Source organism: Vigna unguiculata, chromosome 3 (assembly GCF_037176805.1).
Source record: "Vigna unguiculata cultivar grain cowpea cultivar isolate G323 ecotype 2 chromosome 3, ASM3717680v1, whole genome shotgun sequence".
Classification (NCBI taxonomy): domain Eukaryota; kingdom Viridiplantae; phylum Streptophyta; class Magnoliopsida; order Fabales; family Fabaceae; genus Vigna; species Vigna unguiculata.
Window position 1 is genome coordinate 70,045,800 of NC_140794.1, and position 16,712 is coordinate 70,062,511.

At 29.8% G+C, this 16,712-nt stretch overlaps 4 protein-coding genes and 1 long non-coding RNA gene across 6 annotated transcripts; 3 read left to right on the top strand and 2 right to left on the bottom strand.

Moving 5' to 3' along the window:
- Positions 1-227: 227 nt before the first annotated feature.
- Positions 228-806, top strand: LOC114175729 (uncharacterized). Its single transcript, XM_028060516.2, has one exon. It carries the CDS (start codon positions 272-274, stop codon positions 566-568), a length of 297 nt encoding a protein of 98 aa, XP_027916317.1. The 5' UTR covers positions 228-271; the 3' UTR covers positions 569-806.
- A 3,903-nt stretch (positions 807-4,709) lies between these two features.
- LOC114179321 (uncharacterized) lies at positions 4,710-5,308 on the top strand. The gene has a single exon (XM_028065621.2). It carries the CDS (start codon positions 4,800-4,802, stop codon positions 5,133-5,135), a length of 336 nt encoding a protein of 111 aa, XP_027921422.1. The 5' UTR covers positions 4,710-4,799; the 3' UTR covers positions 5,136-5,308.
- Positions 5,309-7,468: 2,160 nt separating this feature from the next.
- On the top strand, positions 7,469-9,891 carry LOC114179519 (uncharacterized). Its single transcript, XM_028065886.2, has 2 exons — positions 7,469-7,697; positions 8,322-9,891. The coding sequence occupies exon 2, from the start codon at positions 8,365-8,367 to the stop codon at positions 9,691-9,693; it is 1,329 nt and encodes a 442-aa protein (XP_027921687.1). The 5' UTR covers positions 7,469-7,697; positions 8,322-8,364; the 3' UTR covers positions 9,694-9,891.
- Positions 9,892-11,156: 1,265 nt separating this feature from the next.
- LOC114179520 (polyadenylate-binding protein RBP45-like) lies at positions 11,157-15,430 on the bottom strand. Of its 2 annotated transcripts, XM_028065888.2 has the most exons (7): positions 15,317-15,430; positions 14,971-15,228; positions 14,040-14,511; positions 12,041-12,096; positions 11,841-11,971; positions 11,645-11,741; positions 11,157-11,552 (listed from the first exon to the last, which is right to left on the bottom strand). In XM_028065888.2, exons 2-7 carry the CDS (start codon positions 15,211-15,213, stop codon positions 11,373-11,375), a joined length of 1,179 nt encoding a protein of 392 aa, XP_027921689.1. In that variant the 5' UTR covers positions 15,214-15,228; positions 15,317-15,430; the 3' UTR covers positions 11,157-11,372. The 2 variants fall into 2 exon arrangements, with proteins under 2 accessions (XP_027921689.1, XP_027921688.1); XM_028065887.2 differs by lacking the exon at positions 15,317-15,430 and having other exon boundaries at positions 14,971-15,310.
- On the bottom strand, positions 12,514-14,033 carry LOC146888040 (uncharacterized). The gene is made up of 3 exons (XR_014993696.1): positions 13,779-14,033; positions 13,616-13,698; positions 12,514-12,525 (listed from the first exon to the last, which is right to left on the bottom strand). It is a non-coding gene; the product is annotated as an uncharacterized LOC146888040 (long non-coding RNA).
- Positions 15,431-16,712: the final 1,282 nt, after the last annotated feature.

Here is a 16,712-nt window from a genome sequence, read left to right on the forward strand (position 1 = left end):
TACTGCTTAAGACCATACTATTTTTGGTCAAGGAGCCATGCACAATAATTAGACCCGATCTACCTCTCCGTGTGTCCTCACCAACAATTATATTATAAATTAATCCAAAATCCGTGGACAGCATTTCCATTATCCATTTCCCGATTATATATATATATATATATATATATATATATATATATATATATATAGAAGGATCAATAACACATCTTCACTTCATTAATCACACACACCATACTCAAAGAATTTGAAGCAATTCATCTGTGAAAATATGGGAAACTGTTGCAAGGCAGCTTCATCAAGCAAGGTGTTGGATGAAGGTGATGGGTTATGTTCAGAGAAAGTGCAGAAGAAGAAGATGATGGAAACGCTAGGAGTTTCTCCAGATCCAAATGGGAAAGTGAAGATAAAGATATCGAAGAAGGAGTTGGCAGAATTGTTTGATAAGAAGGAACTAGGACGAGCTTCTGCTGAACAACTTCTGCTTCGCTTCATAACAAAGGGTAGAGAAAATGATGGTGGTCACAGATCGTGGAGACCTGTGCTAGAGACTATTTCTGAGGTTTGAGCGGTTGTTAATGATATCAATATCAATCAACTCATGCTGTTCAAAAGCTTTCTTCAGTAACTCAGAACACCTAAGAAATGGAGCATAATTTTTCCAGTATTCAAAAACTTTTTAGCTTTCTCATAACAACCCACTACTTACTTTTTTCTGAAAAAGTAACCAAGTGAGAGGAATGATCATAAGTTTAAAGTGTAGTATACATGTCAATAAATTATTCAACAATTAAAATTTGCCAATATGCTACATCTACTTTCTTGGAATCGGCGTTTCACGTGAATTTCATGGATGATACACCACGTCCACATCATTTTAGTTATATCATCTTTCTATTCGTCAAAAAGGAAAAACTTAAAAGTATTACATTTGTGTTGACAACTTTAACAATTAAATATGTTTTTTTTTAATTTTAATAAAAATTGAAATCAGTTTTCTTTCAAAATTTTGATTTAATTTAATTTTTTAATTTAAAAATGTATGAATTTAATTTTTTTAATTAAAATTATCAAATAGTGTAAATATATGTTATCATGAAAATTTTTTAAAATTAAACTAAAATTTCAAAATAAATTAATTCTAATTTTCACAAAACAAAAAACATATTTAACATATTTATAAAGTAATTAAAGTTGTTTTTACTTTATATATTACTATTTATTGAATAGGTAGTCGTCCATAGAAAATACATTTATTAGTATAATATTTTTTATAAGTTTAGATTTACTTTACTAATATATTATAATTTAATAATATATAATCCACGTAAATTTTTTAATACATCTTGGATACACCTTAGACTATTTTTTTTTATCTCTTTCTTTTCTGTCTTTTATTTATCTATTTTCTCTCTTCCATGAAAATTGTAAAATATAACGAACATCAAGTGGTGAACTTCGATTTGAAGCAAGATTTTTACACTAAAGGCATCCTGGTTAATACGCATCGGCATAAAAAACTCATATTTATCAGCTCTGTTTTGGTAAGTTCTATTAAAATTTTATTATAAAAATTTGATTTCCTTAGACATATATATAGAAGGAGTTTTTACAGATTAATTGATACATGAACTAATTTATTTAATGAAAGAAAAATGGTCTTTTAAGAAGTATGAATGGAAATTTTTCAACAAATTGATTTATCATTAATTAAGGTGAGTTTTAAAATTATTATATTTTAAAATTGAGGTCATAAAATGTAGAATATTGTGGTATCAACATGGTTGCTTAATTGAAGTAAACAATTTGGTGGTTGTTAAGTTTGTTTTGTCTTCTACATCACATATCAATTATATTTGAAAAATATGAAGGCTTAAATTGGGAAGAAAATATGTCGGTTATTTATTATAATCTTTTATGATGTTAAATTGATAAAGGTAAATAATTTACATGTATGATTTTTGTGCATGAGGAAAAGAAAAGGTGGCTTGATCAAATATATATATAATTTGAATGTTGACGAGTAAGAAGTAAAAGTGAATGCCGCGGTAACCAAGACTTCAAATTCAGATATTTGGTTTCTGACTATGACTTTGTGAGTCAGTTTAATCACATTGGTCATATTAATTCTCAAAGAGAAATGCCTTTAATATAGAATCAAAATTTATTCTCATCTATCTAATTCAAGAAGTTATTGTACAGTAGTATTTGATATCTAGAAATACATTTATAAGATAAAAAAAAATATTTCTGAATATATTATGATTAAAATCAATTGAATAAATATTTTTGTATTTACGATAACAATAGTTTGTTTTATGATATAAAATTACTTTTAATTATTTATAATTTTTAAAATATTAAAATTCAATGAATAAATAAGGTTTTCTTTTTCTACTATAAGCATAACCTTCTTTTGTTTTATAAAAATCGAACTTATTTTATAAAAGTAAATATAAAATAATTTCACATTTGCTTAGTGTTCTTGTATGGAAACAAACTATCTCAAGAGTCTTATATTCTCCTATCCTCTGCTTTGTCTCTGTTTATTGGGATTCACTCTGAGTTGCTTCTAGGAAGTCTCCTTAGACTGGGGTACCTGGAGACGCTCCAATGCTCAAGTCAGTAACACTTCGATATAGTATGTATACTAAAGCTTACTAGAACTGAGTTAAGATTAGTCTCTCTTACCTTTGAACCCTGAACCTTATTTTATATCATTTGACTTTCGTCCTGGCTTCATTATCTTGAGGGCCGATTTTCATTTTTCTAAGTGCACGGTTATATTTCCATATCCTGCCTGACATGGAGCATTCCTATCTGCATATCCCCGCATTGGGTCAAGGTGCGCCTGCCCTAATGGGTCAAGATGTACTCGGCCTTCATGGTCCGAGATATACTTTGCCTCCATGGGTCGAAATGTTCACGATCCTTCACTTCACTATCCATTTCTTTCACTATCAACTCAGGTCCTCCATACTCCAAAACGGGACAATTGTACTTTGGGGTTGACTATACCTGTGTAAATAAAAATAATTCCAAATAAAAATTAACTTCTTTTTTATTTGTATTTAAATTAGTCACTGAGACAAATTTATAGACTAATTTGTTTGGTAGTTAAAAGCTTGGTATCTAATGATACTTAGAGACCAATTCACCACAATAGTCAATTTAGAAATTACTTTAGTTACCAATAATTTTTTAATTTATAAATTGTTATATAAATTCATCATTATAGTGACTAATTATTTTTTTCTCAAAAATTTATCATTATTTATAAAAAATTTTCTAATGATAAGATGATATGTATATCTGTACCCACCCTTCATTTGACAAATATTAATTAAATAACTTTTTCTAAAAATGAAAATCACAGCAAATAAAATATTATATTAAGAATTGAATGTCAAATAGACATATTTTATTTTCTCTAGTAAAATATCAATAAAAAAATTTAATTAAATAAAATTCAAATCAATAAATCAAAATGTCTCATGAATATATTCGATTAATATAATTTTTTTAGATTAATTAATAAAAATATAGGTGTTATAATAATTTAAAATAGAAATGAATATTGAAACATGTATGAAGAGAAAAATGCTGAAAATATGTATATATTCATCTAGTTTTCGTATCAATTTAAAAAATGAAGAATTACATATAATTTTATCTACACCTTATCAACATAATATTTTCTATTACAATTGGAATATGTTCGAACCATTCCGGAAAGACTTGTTCATTTATCATCTGGTGAACATGGTAAAATTTAATATAAAGTTTTCTTGACACTTTTAAATTACAAATAAAATTCTACATGAATAGACTCAGTAGCAATTTTTTTGTTTGTGAAAAAGTCATTTGAAGAGATTTATGGAAAGACACGTTTTATTAAACAACTTTAACTTGTTTTCAATTAAAATGAATAAATCACTTCTTTCTCAATGTATACTCTTCATCTGGATATATAAACTCCATGTCAATCTCAGTAGAAAATTATTTCTTTCACCATCTTAATTATAACCATGCCAAAAAAATAAATATTCATTAACAAATCGATCACATATATTGATATTTATTTACCATAAAATATGAATTTAAAAAGCTTTGAAGTGATTACTTTGGGTTTTGCAAAACCATCAAACACTAAGTACAAACCCAGGATGATTTGAACAAATTTTTTTTATTAATAGGGTGCCATCACAGGTAGACATTTAAAGCAAAAAAGGAATATATTATTGAATTAAAAAATAGAAAAAAGCAAACACCAATTTCTTGCATTTGATTAAACAAAGTGACACATAGTGATAGTCACTTGCTTAGTCACTCATAAAGATGCTAAATCTGAGCTTCATTTCACACGCTCTTGGCACACCACAAAAACACCAACTTTCAAAATTTACTGATTTTTTATGTTGTTTTTTACTGAACATTAAAAATATAATATTTTTAATATATTTTAAATTTTCAAAATTAATAATCATCAATATATTTTAAAAAGACAACAGAAAAAATAGTTAAAAAATACCAAATAAAGAATCCAAAAATGATCAAAACTCAGTATTTGGTGAATGAAGCCACCTTTTTGGCTGCCATGCAGAACACAATAATGAGACCCGATCTAGCTTTCCGTGTCTCCATCACCGTTCCCATTATCCATTTCCCTTTACTTTATATATATATATATATATATATATATATATATATAGCTATCAAATTATCAAAGCCTTCCACCTCACAAATCTCTCATCACACACTTCATTTTTTTCTAAAATCATCGATTCATCTATCGAAATATGGGAAACTGTGTTAAGGCTGCATCATCAATGGAGTGGGACGGCGAGGACTGGAGCGATTTGAAGTCGAAGAAGAGAAGCTCAAAGGCTCACGAGTTGAGTTTAGGGAAAGGGCAGAAAGAGAAGCTTATGCAAACGCTGAAACTTTGTCCTGATGCCAATGGGAAAGTGAAGATAAAGATATCAAAGAAGGAGTTGGCACAACTTTTTCAGAAGCAACACCAGAGAGCTTCTTCTGCAGAACAAGTTCTGGTTGGCTTAATAAAATCCAGAAATGATGATGCTGGTCACAGATTCTGGATGCCCATGCTAGAGACTATTCCTGAGGCCACTTGATTAGTTCCTCCAGGGTCAAGGTTTTTTTTTTTTCAATCTTTTCATGTAAAATAGATGCTCCTGTGAATATTTCTTCTTGTGAATAGATGCTCCTGTCTTGTATTTAAAACCAGATCAAAGTTAAAAACTTCATCTTCGTGATTCAGTAATAAACCAATAATTGAAGATTGCAACTGAGTGTTTTGAATTAATTGTGTAGAAAAGTAAAATAAATCAATAATTGAGTGAAGTGACATGTATAATAAAACTGAGAGAATACATAGCATTCAGCAACTTGATTGGTGTTTGGAGATAAGATTAGCAGTAAAACAGAGAAATATGACCTGGTCTGCAAGGACTTCGCATATTATTATTATTATTATATGATGAAACTTTTTTCATTGGCTATGGGATCATATTTTTTATTTTTTTTAATTAATTATTTGCATTTTAATTTTTTAATAATATGATATGATAATTTAAAAGTGATTGAAATAATAAATTTTAAGTAAATAAAAAAAAATGAGTCAAAACATTATTATTTATTAATTAATTAATTGTTAACAAATCACGGAACCCTGTAGTAATTCAAAAGTTTTAACTAGAAAGGGACAGAGGATTGGTTGAGTTTATCCTCATTTCTGTTTGAATTAACAAAGGTGAGAGTTGTTATTTTTATTGAATTTTTTTATTTATACAAATAAAACACTGTAAGAAAAAAAAAATGACTTTTGTGTTTGTCATCAGTGATGTTGCAAACTTTGAAAACATTGTTGATGAGAAACTAAATATCAACACAATCGAGCATAATTTACTTTGACAACACATAATTATATATCAAATACAAAATTTATTATTTTATATGAAAAATATAATTTACTTTTAAAATAAATATTTCAGAATGAAAAATAAAATTATATATATATATATATATTATATATATATATATATATATATATATATATATATAAAGACATTGAAATACGTTTTCCCATCTCATTTATTTTAACGAAATATATGAGAATGAAACGTACGAAAAGCAAAGCAACTTTGAAAATCAAAATAAAAAAAAAAGTAGGGAGCATTAGTTGGTTTTATAATGAAACAATTTTTTTAAAATAAATTCTATTAATATAATGAATATTTGACTAAAAATAACATATATAATTTTAATAACTATTATTATAATGAACTAAGATTAAAATATAAATTTCAGTTACAGATTCATAAAATTTCAAACTGTTTCTTATCTGAATTTCATATTATTTATTTTATTCAATTTTATTTATCTAACATTATACATTTATTTGATCCAATCAGATTTCTTTTGGATATCTTCATGGTATTTTTTTCTCAAACCTATAAAAAAGTATGAAAACTGAGATCAATTACTTTTATAAACTTTTCTTGTAGAAACAAAAGTTTCAAAATTCAATAAACATTAATTGATTTTTTTTTTTATATAATAGACTCTCTGACTGCATGCATAATCGAATTTATTATTAAAATAATCAATTATATATATAAAGTTTTGATACTTATATTGTAATATTATATATAATTAAAATAAAAATATAATAATAAAAATAAGATAAAATTATTATTATAAAATTTGTATAATGATTTTATTTTAAATATTATTATTTTAAAATGTATTTTATTTTTATTTGGAAGTATTTTTTATTTTAATTTAAAATTTATTTTCATTCTAATTTATAATTCAAAACTTACTTTTAAGAAATTATTTTGAAAAATATTTTTTAAATATGTAAAAGTATTACATAACTAATTCTATATAAACATTTTATTAGTATTAATCTTATCTAATTAAGAGATACTTAATTATTTTTGTAAATATTTTAGTAATACTTACTATATTTATGTTATTATATTTATAAAAGTAATAATCTCATCTCTCACATTAATAAAACATTTACATTTTATCTATAACTATATATAATAAAAGTTCTCTCTTCTATCTCTACATTTCATAATTCTAATTTTATCCTCATTATATAATTATTTATTTAATTTTTTAAAATTAATTATTACTTTCACAAATTTTTTAAAAAATGATTTATCTTTTTTATTTTATTTTTTATTTATCAATCTTCATATTTGTTATCTATTTTTAATAAATTTAAATTCATTTTATATATTAATTTAATAATATTAAAATATTATGATCTACGAATATAATATTATATATATTTAAAAAAATTTACATCACACCCGTTTATGCTGATTTATTATAATAAGAAAATTAAGAAATAACTATATACAAACTAAGAATTATTCTGGCGATAGCAAAAAATTATTAACCAACCACGTGTGGAATTTTGTTCTGCGCAACATCTTGGTGTTGGAAAGAAAGTGTAACAGAGATAGATCCAACACTCTTCACTTTCTTTTCCTATCTTTCTTTTCCCTTCTTTCTTTGTCTTTTTTGTTTTTTCTTTTAAATAATATATTAAATGCAACAACATTCATTTCCTCGCCATAGCCACAAAGCTTCCAGTTTTTGCTGTTCATTATATCCACCCCTTTTCGCCCCCAACTTCTTTCCATAACCCTAACCCATCTGTGAGTTTTCCATGCTTTCTTTTACGCTGCATTTTGCAATTTTCTTTTTCTGCGATGTTCAAGAATCAAATCTATTTATGATTCTTGCTACTTTTGTAAATCTGTTCCCTTGTTAGTTTAGGGGTTTCATCTTAGGACGACTGCTTCTGCATTCGCACTACCTTACATGTTATTACACATTCATTGTCAATACCTTCAATCTAACAACTATTTTGTACCATAAATTATTTCAATTTCAGAGCGTATATAAGTTATTTGTAAAATTGTAAAGGTTAATAATTTTTTGGTATGAATCATTGCCGCATATTGATCTCATTTATGATAACATTGCTTAACAACTATTAAAAAATTGGGACAATGTCTCTGCCCTTGTAGCTTTGAATTGTTTTATCTGCTGCATAAAAAAACAATGCTTAATTTTTGTCATTAGGAAATTTGTTTGTTCAGGTGCTGAAATACTTACATTTTCTTTTCTTTCTATCTTGTTTTTTTCTTAGTGTTTCTGGGCAATCATACACTTCTTTTAAATTCACTTGTTGATTTTATCCAGCATTAAGATTAAGGAATGTTGGATTATCAGACCTACTTTATTTGGTCAGAGAATAACATTTCTCTCTTTTTCAGATATATTTTTCTAGAGAGAACTCTGTAATTGGTATTCTGGGAGATGAACCAACAGAATCAAGGATTAGGTATTCCTTTAAATGTTCCGGTGAAACGAAAACGTGGCCGGCCAAGAAAAGAAGGAAGTGCAGTTCAAGGGGAGAATGTACCTGTAATTCCTGCTTCTGACAATGTGTTGCACTCAAACCAAACAACAGGTACAACTAATGATTGTGAAGATGAAATGGTGGGGAAGTTAGTAACTGGTGTCATTGAAGGAACTTTTAATGCTGGATATCTTCTTAATGTTAAGGTGGCAAACACTGATGCTGTTTTGAGAGGCCTTGTGTTTGTACCAGGCCACTTTTCTCCAGTTACTATAGAAAATGATGTGGCTCCACATGCCAAAATGATCCAAAGGAAAGAGATTCCTATTCCAGTTGTTAACCCACATGCAGGGATACGTGCCTCTTCTGTTCCCTCATCAGTACAATTCAACAAACAATCTTTTGAGCCAGAATTTCGGGTACCTGTGTCTGAAGAGCAAGTGCCACCAACCGAGATTCACTCTAGCATCTCACAAGTACCTGAGAATCAATCTGCCTCTACTTTGGCACCCATTTCCATTTCCAGTGGAGGAATTCCTCAAGGGACATCTGAACTTAGACATGTGAATCAGTCCACCGCTATCATGTCAGAGTTTGATCATGACAAAACGATTGAACAAGGTGAAACACTTCATGAACTTGATGCTTCCACACAGGTAAAAGAATCTGATGCGGATGGTGGAGAAACAAAAGACTCAGAAGCAGCATCTGAACTCATCAACCTGGTTCCATCAATTGACAACACCAATAAGGAGATCAGAACTGGACAGCAGGTTGTTCCTTGTGTGCATCATCTGAATGAGGTGGTTCGTGGAGAACCAAATATATCAAATATTGAATTCAATCTGATCCCTCTATGTACTGAACCTGAAGTCTTGCCATCTGAACAAACTAGTAAAATTGTTAACTACTTCGAGGAGAAGCAGGAGTTGCCAAAAACTGATGTGCTTGAAGATACAAAGACAGAGCTTGCAATTCAGACTTTAAGTAATGTTGACACCTCAAATTCAAGTGGAAGACCGAATACCGTTGTTGTTAATATTCCTGTTTTGGGATCAAACCATGCACTTGTGGCCAGCGAACCTGAATCCATGCCTTCTGAAGGGATTGGTAAATTTGTTCCTTCTGAGTCCAAATTTTCATCTGAAGTACATGATTTGTGGGGAAGGAGTGGTCCCCAGAACTATAGCTCTTTCGGAGACATTAATACAGTGGATTTCAATCAACCTACTGAACCTTTAGCTAATCCAATGGAATATGAGAAACAGATTGGATCAGGCACTTGAAAAATTTTAGTTGGAAAATATGGAGAAGGTTGTCTAGCATAGTTGAAAATTAGGCTGGAAAATAAATCGGATCGGTAGACATGTAGATCTATAGTTTCAAGTCTTAATCTTTTTGTCATTTTTCTTTTTTGAGTCACAATCTCTGTTCTACTTTCTGGTTTTGCTGCCACATTTTCTAATAAATGAGTTCCTTTTCAACATTGTTTTTTTATTTTGAACCTGCGGTGTCTGAATACATATTGGGAGAGAAGGTACAACCCGATGGATTATTTATGCAGATTAAGTATACATGAACAGTGTCATTTGTTTTTAGTTTAAAGTTGTTACTGAACTCTCGGTATGTGAAGAACTATAACTTGTTGCCAGTATGAACTCTTTCTTCACTTGTATGAATGTTAACAATTTGGTCAGTGTTTGGCAAAAGTAGCATTGTTTATGGAGATACTTTTGGTAAGAACGAGTTTGTGAGACAAAGAGAAAGAGATTAAAAAACAAATATTCTAATCTATAACTTGGAGGTTCGGCTATGACAAAAAAAAAAAAAAAGTGGTGAAACTTTGTAAAGCGATATCCTGTACCTCAAAAGAACCAAGAACAAAATGCATTGTCATTAAAATAACTCTGTTTCGAGAAGGACAAGTTTAAAAATTCTTCGAAAACCCTTGGCTCAATTTTTTGTCAACCAACTTTCCTATCAAACCAACTTAGTTAGATGTGTAACTAGTGTTTGTAAAACGCCTGCAAAAACGTCAAAATTCCATTCGATGTAAATTCTCACCAAAAATACTTCATTGAAACTTACAAAATGGCACCTTGCACCAAAAACAAACAGTACAAAAACGTTTAGATTTCGGTTAATAAATTAAGTTGACTAACCTCAACTGAAAATAAAAACAATTGGAACATTATAAGTTGACTCAGAGAGAGCTAAATTAATATAAATGTTCCAACTAAAATTCAAAAATTCAAATACACTACCAATGACCGTAAAACACGAGACTAAGTATCATTCCTACTAAGGTTGAGCAATATATTAAGTTTTATGGGAATCCTACTATCATTTGAGAAAACTTAATTATTAAATTCGTCCTTAACCTGTTTTCTTTTTTAAGTATCATCCAAAAGAATATTATTATTTAGGCGGCCTCTAACATTCAAAGACAAACTTGAAAAGCTTCTCAACACAATCTTTTTTTTATAATTTCTAAGATTGCTTCAGTGATTTTTTAATGCAAAAAAGTCACAATTGAAGACCAAAATTTATTGTCAATAGATGACATGTAATAATATGTTACGAAATGCAACATTAATTCCACCATGTTCTCTAATTGTTAACATTTATCAATTTTTTATGTTATTTAAAAATTCATATCTCCTTCACGCCACTGAGCAAGCTTAATACGCGACAACGCATCATAGGCTACACACTATGCCACCCTCTTAAGATTCTGTATTACAAATAATTAATACGAATATCAAATGTGGAGGGGGGTTCACCAGATGCATAAACATCAAAGTATTCAACAAGCAATATTTAATGGATACAAAATAAAACTTCGCATAGAATGTTTAATGCTAATAGCAATGATAAGAAGGTAAAAGAAGAGCCAAGTTTGTTCTCAATGAGACATAGATAGGATAGGATTACAGAAGAAAACGGAAAATTGGGGCAGAAGTTCTTAGCTATATCCTATTTGCTGTTGTTGCTGAGGAGGTTGGTAATTTGCGTAGCCCGGATAACTGCCATACATATTGGGGTCTTGTCCTGCAGGAGCATAACCATAATTTTCATAACCCTGCGCAGCATATCCATAGTAACCACCACTGCTGCCATTCCACTGATTCGCATCTGGTTGGGCCTGAGTCATGCACCAAATCCAAATTCATTATAAAAATCAATTAACACAGATAATGCATATCAGAATGACCACGGTTCAGTCACATTACTTACCTGTTTGTTTGAAGGACTTCGGCCCCATGAAAGCCGAACATTTTGTCCACCCAAAAGTGTACCGTTTAAAACCCGCAAAGCCTCTTCTGCACAGCTCCTGATGCATGAACATGAAAAAAAAAGCACAACAAGAGGACACTACATTTAGACAAGGAAGTTAACAAGATAAATACCAAATATTGAATGATTAAATTACCTGTCCGCAAATTGAACAAATCCACATCTCTTGCCAGCTGGAATCTTCACGTGAACTAACTCTCCATACTGCCCAAAAACTTGCCTCAAATGGTCATCGGTGACATTAGGATCCAAATTGCCGACAAAAATCTGCAAAAAAACTAGGGTCATGAACAAGAAAAAAGGAGAGCAGTTTCTATATAGCAGAGAAGTACGCACAGTTGTATTATTTGGATCATGCTCGTTCTGTGCCCCTTGAGGATTCTGATATGATGCTGCATGTTCAAAGTACAAGTAAAAAGATGGGTAACATTATTAAAAAAAAATCTGGAAGCAATCCGTGGAAAGAGATACCAAACAAAGATAGACAAAAATTCACAGACAAAAAGCACATCTTTTTTATAGAGGCACGACTTTTCAACATAATATTGATACATTCAGTGTGAAATTTCAAATATCCCATACTCAACTCTATGATTCATTCTAAAAACATGCAACTATATATATATATATATATATATACATACATATATATTCCACAAGCAACAAATTATAGGTGCCTTGCATGCACCACAAACATTCACCACATTACACTATTACAAATGCACCATCATTCAGAAGCAAAAAATCTACCTCATTTTCGATTAATAAGTACATGTATAGGGGAAAATAGCACCTTGAGAAGCAAATAACTTGCCCAGTACCTTGCATCATAAATATTAAAATATGGAAAAACTATTCAAAGATATAAATATGATCAGACATTAAAATACACCATGGATTCAAATAATTTCATGAGAAAATTAAGCAGAAAGGGTTACAATGCAAGGGCGGGATTTTTCACCCTACAGGATGCAAAGGGGATGTAGAAAATGATGAAGTTTCCCTCGCCCTGTCAATAACTATCCAAATATGATAAAATATTCTGACATGAAGAAAATCTGACATTGAACTAAACAATGGATTCAAATAATTCTATGAGAAAACTCAACAGAAATACTTGTTGATACAATGCAACGGTAAAACTGTTGGCATTACAGAATGCAAATACTATGGACAATGTGACAAACAAAATGGACACCACTCTCACAATGAGAATGTCTCCCTATAGTAGTTAAATTACACACATCGGGGTTTTCCATATAGACTAAAATAAGAATGAACTAGGAAGCTGTCAAATGCTTGTTACTACACAATATAGAAAACTTCACAAGTCATTTAATATTTTGACATTTTAATAGATTGGTCTTCCCAAAGGATTAAGTAATAGAGTAAATTATAACTTTAATAGCAATGGGTCTTCCCAAAGGATTAAGCAATATCGAGTAAATTATAACTTTAATAGCATATGTGCTGAGAAATTTAGAAAGAATGGCGAGAGACCTTGCCTTGTGACAATAAAAAATGGCATGATAACAAAACCATCTGGCAGAGTGCATTTCTACAAAACCACCGTATCCCAAGGTATTCCTTGTGAACTAGGTTGGAAACTTGAATTAATAGCGACAGATAGATGAAGAAAAGAAAGTAGAAAGTAAAAAAGACTTCTTAGAGAAGGGAAAGCTAAAATAGAAACTCAAAGATACAGTTCTTTAAGTAATGTCAAAGGAGTAAAGCTAAAGGGGAAAGGAGCAAGAATGGAGGACGGATATGAAAGTAATTTGAATAGTTGCATAAGTAATTTGGCTAAAAAAGCCAAGCAACAAAATGAAAAGAAAAGATAATATACGTAATAAGAGGCAGAAAAGAAAATGCCACAAAAAATAATGGGCAATACATAAACAGATAACTGACCTACACAAGGCCATGCACTAAAATGGTAACCATTTCAGCTGAAATCAGTTCCAGGCTCCGAGATGACAGAGCCTCTTGACACCCTGCTTTGAGACAACGGGAGTTCTATAAGATTTTATTATTTAATATCATTTACTTAGCCCAAATTTTTAAAGGAAATTACAGGAAGAAATGTGTTTGGACTGCAATTCTTCAAGAGTGTACTGAAAAGAAATGTAAATTAACACATCTGGGATACACACAAAATAGATAACTAAAGAATTAAAGAACTGAATCCAACCAGTAGTATAAATGTATCAATATTCAATAACAGACCAAAAGTATGCATATGAAAGAAAAACATATCTAAATTATATTTAAGCACCACATCGGCAGATATTTGCATCAAAATGACAAGCACAAGCCAACTATGAAAGAGACGTACCTTTTGGCTGGGACTGGGTGCTAGGGTTTTTATTAGAGGCAGGTCCAATTCGCATGGGTCTTGTTGAACAAAGAACCCCCTGCATTTCAGTCATAGCCCTAACCTGTTCACTCTCATCTCCAAACCTAACAAAACCATAACCCTTTGTACGACCAGTAAGCCTATCAATTACAACTTTGGCACCCTTAACCGAGGGATAGCGTGCCCGAAATGTCTCTTGCAGAAGATAATCTGTAACATCTGCAGCCAGGTCTCCAACAAATATGGTGTGATCTGGGCTGTCATCATGACGCCTGTCCCCCGCACTAAACGAAGCCCAGTTCAATCTGAAGTTCTGACCACCATTTGGCATGATGGTTCCGTTGTATGTTTGAAGGATTCTCTCGGCACCAGCACGAGTAGTAAACTCAATAAACCCATATCCCTCCGATTGACTGGTTTGTTTGTTCCTAATGACTTTAACTGAAGCCACCTGCAAGCAAGCACCATACATCCATCAGTAACCAACGTCAAGAATCACCTTGAAACACCAACAAACTACTAAACACTAGTTTTACTTGCTTACATGCAATAACACTCATCTGAATCAATCAAATCTGCCCCCGGAATATGCAATTATCAAAACTCAGATTCATAATTAAAAAAATAATATATTAACAGAAAACGCAAATCCGTATTTAAAAACTCTGAAATCTACACCTTTCAAAAGAATATATCATATTTTTTCCACATAATTTATTTATAGGATAAACAGTATTTGCCTCACAAGAAACAAAAGATTAATTTGATGTGAACATATTCTAAATCTAACACCACACCATAGTAATTTCAAGTTAAAATCTAACAAAGATTCCATAGAACAAAGATAAAATGCAAAGATATCGAGGACGATTTGAGAAAGGAAAGCGAAGATAAGGAAAAGAAAATATACCTCGCCTGTGTGAGCGAAGCACGTGTAGAGGTAGTTCTCGTCCATCCAGTACTGCAAATCACCGATCCAGAGGGTTCGGACCTCATCGGCGCTGGTGGGCTGCGGAGGAGCCACCGATTGTGGAGGAGGCTGGGCCGATGGGGCCCACATCTGAGGGGGCTGCGGCTGCGGCGGCATCATCATGTAGGGTTGTTGCTGTTGCTGCTGCTGTTGGGGATATTGCTGGTTGGGTTGTTGGGCCATGCCGGGTCCTCCTGGCTGCATCATCCTCTTGAACCTTAAAATTCAGCAATGGAGAAACACAGAGAAAAAAGATAGAGAACCAAAGAGAGAGAAAGAGAACAACCACAATATCGAATGTGAGACTGTGCTTTAAAGAGTAGTTGAGACCCAAACCCTAACCTTGAGGCGTGTCCTTCTTTCTGTCTCTCAACACGGATATTTATTTACTTTTTTTTTAATTATTATTGACAAAAACCGATCAATATCTTATTACAACTAAATATTTAAATTTATTTACTTATTCACCGGTGAAAAGATATTATCAATTCATTTTTTATAATAAAAATAAATATAAATAATTCTCATATTTATTGTAAATAATTATTTAACTTTTAAAAATTATTAAATTTAGAAAATATTAAATAAAAAATAGTTAAATTTAAAAATTATTACTATAATATATTGATAAAATAATTATTTTAATTTAAAAAAATATTTAAAAGATAAAGTGAAAAGAAAATATGAATATTAAAAAGGAAATCTCTCTGATATATAATATATATAACATATATAATATAATATAATAAACAAAATATAGATAAAAAGAAACACATTAATAACTTATTATTGATGAAAATATTGATACCTAGTATCTTGTAAGGATAAATAAAACTCAATGTTACACACAAGTAAATAATAAAAATTATTTATTCATTTATTAAATTGTTTCCTTTGGCACCACATGTTAAAGAAGATGTTAAATGGTGATCATTGTTTCTCCCTCTTTGTTGTGATTTATTTCTTTATTTATTTTATATTTCTAATAAATTATTTAGGAACATTAGATACAAAAGAAAATCTTTAACCGTGAATTCAAAATGTTTATTAGTTAATATTTATAATAATATATAAAAAATACTTTATTTTGCATCTTTTGTTATTTCCTTTTTATTTTTAATTTTTATTTTAAAAATTAATTATGAATAATTTATTTTTAAATAATATTCTAAAAATCTCTTTTATCTTTAATTATTATTTTAAAAATTTATTTTGATAATATATTTTATTTTTCTAATTTCACATTTAACAACTATTTTGAAATTTAGTTATATATTTTTTATCAATTTTAACTCAACTTTTATGAAAATTAAAAATATGTGAACACATGTTGTGTCTGTATATTTGCTAGTCAATAATTAATGAATATTGTGATACATTCATATACACATAATATTAATAATTAGTTTTTCAACTAATTGTTTATTTGATTTTTTAAAAGATAACTTACTGATTTTGGAAAAAAGAAAAAAGCGCTTCATGACAATCCTCTCAATAATCAGAACTGGTAAATAAGACCTATCTCAATTACAAAATTGTTTATTTAGGTATTTTATATAAACAAAGTTAAATTTATAGGATTTTTCTAAAAAACAAAAAACTATTTCAGTTTTCCTACAAAAAATTCTATTTAGTAAAAAATTGGGTTAAACTTCTAACTGAAATACTTAAATAAATGAGAA